The sequence below is a fragment of the Daphnia pulicaria genome, chromosome 1 (genome assembly GCF_021234035.1).
Source record: "Daphnia pulicaria isolate SC F1-1A chromosome 1, SC_F0-13Bv2, whole genome shotgun sequence".
Lineage (NCBI taxonomy): Eukaryota > Metazoa > Arthropoda > Branchiopoda > Diplostraca > Daphniidae > Daphnia > Daphnia pulicaria.
In genome coordinates this window covers 8,038,278-8,046,249 of record NC_060913.1, presented here as the reverse complement: position 1 = coordinate 8,046,249, position 7,972 = coordinate 8,038,278, and the positions used below count along the sequence as shown (strand labels likewise).

Here is a 7,972-nt window from a genome sequence, read left to right as displayed (position 1 = left end):
TCATCGAATAATTAGTTTTCCATTTAATTTAACAAACAAATCATTTCCAATCAGAATTTTGAGATCAAAACTCATCCAATTTTCGTTGTTTGCTTTCAATCTGAGTTGTTTCCTCTAATCAAATACCATAAGAAAAAATGAACAAACTAATGATCAACACAACGACAATCACAACAACGACATCATCAAGTGATACGAATTCCGGATGCAATGAAGACTGGATATGGTTTCTTTTGGCCTTTGAGGCAAATTTGGTTTTGAGGGGAACTTTAAATAGTGCGGGTAAGACGGACTGCTTGTCATTTTTTACAACGTCAACTATTTCCAAACACGTACGCTCAGCCAATTCACATAGCGACTGAAACAACTCGAAATGTCGGAAATTAAAACTAACGTTGAAATTAAGTTCGAATGGATCTTGAACGGAAAGTAGACTTAGTTTTAACGGAGGTCTTGAATCACCTTGTTTGTCATTACCCAGAAAGGTTGATCGGCCTTCAGGCGAATGAGGTGCATCGACGAATTCAGTTTTGAGTAGACATTTTCCTATGCGTGGACACACTACCACTTCGTTAGCATTCAACTTTTTGTAAAATCGAAAAAATCCAATTAGTAAATCAATTATGGACATCTCGGAGGCCGCTTGAGTTGGTGGTTTGCCTGTATCCAATGGGACCTGGAAGCTTATATTCCATCCGTTAAAATGTATCTTTTCTTCCTGTGGCACTTTATTTTGTAAGGACTCTATAGATGGAACTAGAGGGGGATCAGTTTGTTGTAAATAGAACACAGCCATAAGAGTCAATGCATAACTAGATAACGTCGATTCAGGAGAACTAATTAAACGATGACTTTTTGCCCAAAATTTAAGCGCGTAGAGGTAAGGTCTGATGCGAACATCTAAACTTTGTAAGGAATACAATAGTTTCGAGTTCTGGACGGCAATGATGTTGTTACAAGTGAGATCACATTTGACACCTATGGGACTGTAGACAAATTTGGAAACAGGGATACGAGCATTAGAAACAACAACCAGGTCTGTTATGTCCGGATGACTGCGTATGATATTAGAAGCTCGACGAAGAGTTTTCAACATATACTCCCTTTTTTTCTCTGTTAATTTGTCATCCGATAAAGAAGCATCTGCTACAGCAAGTCCTTCATCATCTGTAAATATAAAAATAAAAAATTACAGATTAGATTCTTTTGGTTATTTTACTCAATTTATAACACATAATTAAATTTTTTTTGCAGTTCTTCTATTTCATACTTGCGGGAATCTCCAAGAAAATGTCAAGGTCAGAATCATTCTTAAAGGCTAATCCAGTAACAGATGATCCAAAAAGATGAAGGCAACAGCCAGGAAATTCGAGCGACAGCCATTCCTCTAAAGATGATATGATGTGAGACTTTCTGCTTTTTTCTTCTTCTGTGGTTTCTACTATTTTAACCAATAAATGAATTTGCTCATCTACAGGTATCACAGCGTTTGATTTTAAAATTTCTTCCAATTTTCTTTCGAAAACCTCAATTTGGTCAAATAATCCACTGAACCTAGAAATGAAAAAAGGGAATCTCACTAAAGTGTGTGAAAAAGCGATCATAATCAAAATATTTTTGGTATCGTAAAATATCGAATACCCGTTCCCAAATAAGACAGCAGATTTTCAACAGACTTAACATATTAATAAACTGCAAACATAGGCTAATCCTAAGTGATAATGACAACAATTGAAACTCATTTACAAAATATGTAAACATCAATAAAAATTAGATTAAAAGAAGCAACTATAAGATAAACTCAGATGTTAAAAAAAAATTCCAACTTAAATTTAAACCTTTGGATGGTGAGTTTGTTAGATGTTCAACTTGATTTCTTGGTTGCACTCCCAATAAACTTCCTTCCACATGATGAGAGTAGCTCAGTGCCATATCTGCTTGCATTCTTTAAAGGTTAAAATCAAAATCTAATAAGTTAAACATTATTGACACGAAAAGATTGTTGATAATTATGAAAAATTTAGCCAACCTAGTTCTGAACTGCAACAATCCCGTATTTTCTTTTTCATTCCTTAAAATGGCTATTACTTGTCCAAATTGTTTGAAATGTTTTACCAGTTTGTCCTTCCTTAGAGATCTTGGAATTCCTAGTTTTAAATGGGTAGAAAATATTTTTCAAAATACTGAACACAGAATAAAGATTTCTCATGTACTATCTTTGACGAATTACCAGTTATGCATATTCCTTCACTGCTGATTTGTTGGGAAATTCTCTGTTTCATTTTCATTTGATTAAGTAGAAAAATATGCTTTTTTCCTTTCAAATGTTGCTCTATACTGGTGCGGTTAACTTGTATGTTGCAAACAGAGCACAATTCTTTTCGCACATGATTTCCTTCATTCTTCATGGAAAAGAAAAAAATCACATGAAAGTCTTAAAACCAACAATTAAGATCATAGAAAAATCATCCATATTTGTGCATAATATGGGACTCTTTGTAGTTGGAAAAAAGGGGCTAGCTTTACCTTGATTTGATTCATTCTACTGATTCAACTTCAGTATAACCAAGTATAACATGTGGAATTGATTGTCAAGCCAAAACGTATGGAACGCCGTTTATGTCACTTTTTTCGCTATGGCTTATCGTTAACTTTGAGCAATTTCGAAATGCATAATTCTCAATAATTCCACAATGTCGTAAATTTCGTAATTGTTGCACAGTTCACCCCCAAGCGGCCATATTACACACTGTAACGATCGGCGCTAGTTGACTGAACCAGAGCTATAGATACCTGGTCAGTTCATGGCTGTGTTGGCTTCCCTATCCCGGTTTCAGGGTAAACGTATCCCCGATTTTCAGACATTTTAGGGCGGAGCTTGTCAGAAGTTGTGAAGTGGAAACTGGAAACAGCGCCATCTAGTGATATGACGTTGACTTTCAAATAATACTTTCGGCGGCCATTTTTGTGTAATATGTGAATACGGCGGCCACCATCGTGTATTACGTGAATGAAGCCTAACCATAATTTCTGTAAAAATGGTTGGCAGGTGTGCTGTTCCTGGTTGTAAAACAACATATTACAAAGGAAATCAAAAAGAAAATGATGTTACTTTGTTTGCAGTTCCTAAAACTTCATTATCAAAATGGCAAGAACTAATTCCATGTAGCAATTTGACGAGCACCTCACGTATTTGCTCCCGTCATTTTGACGAAAGTGACTTTAAATCAGGGATTGAAATTTTTAACGTGTTCCATCCTTTCCAACGTAGGCATCTTAATGCTGGAGCAATTCCCAAACATTTTCTCATAAATGGTATGTATTTCCTTTCATGTAAAATCTTTAATGTCACACAGAAACTAAACCATTTTCATTTTAGATACATCTAGCCGACAAGCAATGCAAAATGTTGATGGTTTTAAATGGAGAAATAACCTTAATGGTATTTTTACATATGTTTATTTTGTTTAATATCAAATAACGCTATTCTTAAATATGTATTGCAGTGGAAGCAAATGCTAGCAATGCATCAGTAAGGAAACGACCAAAAGTAGACAAACCACCTACTACGTCAAAGAGAAAAAAAGTTGACAGTACAGGTATTGATAATAGTTCTCTTTACATTTTATTTTGAAGAGCAATTGCTTTAATTTTAATCTTACAGCACCCTCCATGGAAGTTACCTCTACTATTCAAGAAACAATCGACATTCACCAGGCTGCAGAAGAAGCCATTTTTGATCCACTTCCTGATGTAATGAACGAAAACTTGGCTGTTGTAATTGAAGATTCGACAGTTACATCACCTTCTATGGAAGCAAGCTCTACTATTCAAGAAACAATCGACATTCACCAGGCTGTTGAAGAAGTCATTTTTGATCCACGGTGACTTCTTTTCAACAAATCATTCGCTATGTGTCTCTTGGAGCAAGATTATCCACGATTATACAAGGAGCAAACGTTGACAATGTTGAGCAGATGAACATACTAGTAACAATGTCAAAATGCCTTAAACGTCAAGCCAAGGAAAGTGACATTCGAGCTTCCGACCTGAGATCAGTATTAGAAGATAAACTACTGAAGGAAATAACAATTCGGTTTGTTGATAAAATTAACGAACCAGCGAATTCTAATTTCGTCAAAGATATTTTGATTTATGATTTGTGTGGTTATATGATTCACACAAGGAAGAGTTTGTCAAAATGTCCTGACTGTTACAAATCCCTTCGCTGCGAGGAACTGGAGTTGCCAGAAGACTTCACTGCAGATCATTATACTAGAATACGCAATAAGGGGTTTTTGATCTTTGTCACTGTAAATATGTTCCAAACATTCAGAGTGATGGAAAAGGTAATCGAGGGTCATTTTGAGCCAATTGGCCAAATGTATGTAGAAGAGTCATTTCAAGAGTGCATGGAGAAAATTTCAACTTGTCATTTGGTTCCCATTTTTTGTGACACTCATCGAGATGAAAATTTACCTTACCTCATAAGAGAATATGTTGGAGTTAGATATCACTTTGAATCAAAAAGACTAAAAAATCTTTTGTTAGCTGAAGCTTCAGCAAATGTAAAAAAAAACAAAAAATTGGCAAAACTTGCGTAGGTACCTCTGTATTTATGAAAAATTGTATGCAAGAAAATGATTTGTGTAAATAAATACCCATTTGTAACTACACTAGAATACAATTCAAAGTAACTAGGAATAAAACGTACCATGTCATTACAAATTTTTTTTTACACAAACAAACAATAAAATGTAAGAATGTGAAAACACTTAGAAAGATAGGACACTTAGATAAGACTTAGAAGTTTGACAGTTGGATACTTGTTCCTTTTTATTATTGTTTACTTCTTGTAGAAAAGTAAGCTGTGATTGGCCAATGAGTTTTTCATAGACCCTTCCTGATTGGCTGGCTTCACGTAGTAGCTGACACACGCACTAGAGGCGCTCATTCCAGTTTCCAAATCGGACCACGTTTACCCTGAAACCGGGATAGGGAAGCCAACACAGCCATGAACTGACCAGGTATCTATAGCTCTGACTGAACGAATGTTGAATCGAAACGATAATCAAATAAAATTGCATTATTTTGTCTCAAATAAAACAACTGATTAATATTCAAATAGTTAAAACGCAATCACTACAAAAATATTTAATTGGTTAACACAATTTCGAGATACCGTTGGAATTGTAGGAGAAAGGCCTTTCCTTGGTAGCATATAAGGAGTCGCAACTCGCAACTGTGTGGAGTCACAATTGTGTGGAGTTCCAACGTGTAGCAACCATCGTATTCTTCTAGATATCAGTTAATCAGTATTATAACCTTGGCAAGCAACATGGAACCTCGTGTGAGTGTTGAAAGGGTTTGGAGAAAGATTTGGAGAAGATTCTGGTCCGGCGATTGGACGGCGTCGGGAAGAATGAGCACGAATTGGAGAAGAGTGTCGAGATCAGTTCCGAATAATTATTCACCACCATCCTTGTACCCACAACCCTCGACGGATCCTCAGCTGATAACTTACACGGACTGCGGGGCATTTTTCGAACTTGTAACCAGTGGTTTCAGGGAGGATTTGATTGAAACTCTCAACACACACGGACCGGCAGTGACCACCGAATTGTCGAAATCGTACAACGAACATGGACAGACCCCTCTACAGGTGGCCATCCAGCAAGGAAATTTGGACGTGGTGAAATTCTTGGTTGGCAAACTGGACGTTCCAATCGGGCAAATTGGACGATTGATTTTGAATGGCGTCGAATACCTGGACGTTCCAGCACTGTACGTGGCTATCGTTTGCGGAGAGTTGGACATTGCCGCCTATCTCCTTTCCATTGAAGTGCGAGCCGATCAGCAAACCACCAAAATGATCGATTCCATCGTCTCAAGTCCCAACGGCCGACAGGAGAAGATCAACATTCTGGAACTGATGGGCGCAATCAATTTGTACTTTTACGAAACGCATCCAGCCCCACGAACAGGCCTCGTGTACTGGAGGGCAGCCATGCATCTTCGACAGTCGATGGTGAACCGGACATACCTAAAGCTATTCTTCCATCAGACGCTTATGGCGTGGCTTTCAGCTTGACTTCCGAGTTTACAACATTAGAACAACTGGAGCAGCTGTCTAGACTCGAGCTCTTCATCCAAGCAGTTTTGGTCAGCCAGCGAGTCCTGGACATGGTCCATCCTGGTCCACACATCTTCAATCTCGCCTTTTTGTCCCAATGGGCTTCGATTTGTTCCTTCCGCCACGGGCAGAGCGGCCGCGCCATCCACCTGTTGATATACGTTCTACAACAATCACAAGCACTTGAACACTGGAAGGGATTTAAGACGAGTCAAATCATCAACTGGGCCCTGGACATCATGGAGACAAGCATCATCAATCTGCAAGAAAGACCGGGACCAGAGGAGTTTCCATTTGCCAGTTTCATGGCAATGTTCAATTTCGCCAGCCAGTACATGTCGCATCTTCAAGAGAATCGCCGACTACGCAAGATTGACCGGAGCACTCTGCTCGGTCTGGCAAGTGTCATCGTGATAATGATTTTTTCGGCCACCGAGCTCATGCCGCAATGGAGTGCCGAGGATCGCCAACAATTCCAGACCAGTCTGTCCCTTTTCATAGCCAAAGATCACCGATGGGGAAAGACCAACCAGAATCTTCTCCACACGGTTTGCCATCTGAAGAGTATTGAGCACATGTTTGCTGAAATTCACGACTTGTTGGACAGCGACAGCGATTCCGGGAGCGAATCGGACGTGACTGACGACGACATGGGCAGTAGCAACAGAGACCTGGATGAAACAAGCGACATGGATTATAGCGAATTTGAAAGCAGCAGCAGCGACACTGGGAATGATTTACCGGACATCAATATGGACTGGTCCCTATTCCCGGTTGATGACGACTTGATTGACAGCCCTGCTGCTGGCGGGAGCCAAGTTGACTGTGACAGTTCTGCGTCGAAAGATGAAGATGGCGCCAGTGTTTGCAGTGACGTGAGCGGATGTTCGTCGTGTGGCCAAGATGGAGAGATGTCTTCGGACGAAAGTGACGACGAGAACTTTGAGCTAATTAGAGGTTATCGCGACGATGGTGACGACGATCCATCCGAGGATTTGACACTGTCTGTGACCCGGTTGATCCTTCGACTTGGAGCCGATCCTAATGCGGCCGACTCGCACGGAGCGACTCCTCTCCACTTGCTGGCCATGAATCGTGGCAACCTCGCTCAAAGTCGTCTGCTGCTGGAATATGGAGCCCACATTGACCAGACGGACGGAAGCAGGTTGACACCCTTGATGCTCTTTCAGGAATGGCACAGCCAAATCACCAGTCAGGGGAATCCCGATCTTAACCTCCAATTCCTCATCGGCTGCGCTCTGCCATTGCCTCTTCGTTGTTTGGCTTCTCAAGTCTTACGCAAAAGTGGAATTCCATTCGACGAGGAGAAGATTCCACCAGTCCTTCAGTCCTTCATTCAGCGTCATTAAGAACATTCCGATGTGATTATTGTGTCAGTATTTGGTTTTTTGTTTTACTTTTGATAGTAATTGTAACTTTTCTGTCAGTTGATTTCAATAAATTTCATTAACTAAGAAATATTGTTTCGCCTATTCATTTGTTTGATTGTTTGCTGTTGCTAAGTACCAAAGTTGATTGCTCCAGAGGAAAAGTTTCGTAGCTAACAAATTTCTGACATTATTAAAAACCAGTATTTTTCTTCTGCTTAAATTGAAGTGAGGGCAAAGGGCAGAAGAGGGCAATAGTAATATTTAACAGTGACTAATGCGCGTATAAATAAAAACAGTATATCAGTATAGAATAGAATATATCAGAAGAAAAAAATCCATTTGTTGGCTAGCTCATCGCTTTAAGAAGCATTAACTTTAACTTGTTCAGCTTTTTTCTGACAACCTGTGACGGTGACCAGTGACCATAGAAAGGGAAATCCCCCCAAAA

At 39.3% G+C, this 7,972-nt stretch overlaps 1 protein-coding gene across 7 annotated transcripts; it reads right to left on the bottom strand.

Annotated features, from left to right (window-relative positions):
- On the bottom strand, window positions 1-2,719 carry LOC124348597 (speckle targeted PIP5K1A-regulated poly(A) polymerase-like). 7 transcript variants are annotated; one of them, XM_046798849.1, is made up of 6 exons: window positions 2,527-2,719; window positions 2,231-2,402; window positions 2,030-2,183; window positions 1,839-1,945; window positions 1,271-1,554; window positions 1-1,167 (listed from the first exon to the last, which is right to left on the bottom strand). In XM_046798849.1, exon 6 carries the CDS (start codon window positions 1,094-1,096, stop codon window positions 119-121), a length of 978 nt encoding a protein of 325 aa, XP_046654805.1. In that variant the 5' UTR covers window positions 1,097-1,167; window positions 1,271-1,554; window positions 1,839-1,945; window positions 2,030-2,183; window positions 2,231-2,402; window positions 2,527-2,719; the 3' UTR covers window positions 1-118. The 7 variants fall into 7 exon arrangements, with proteins under 7 accessions (XP_046654805.1, XP_046654798.1, XP_046654782.1 ...); XM_046798842.1 differs by having other exon boundaries at window positions 1,839-1,967; window positions 2,030-2,147; XM_046798826.1 differs by having other exon boundaries at window positions 1,827-1,945; window positions 2,030-2,147.
- Window positions 2,720-7,972: the final 5,253 nt, after the last annotated feature.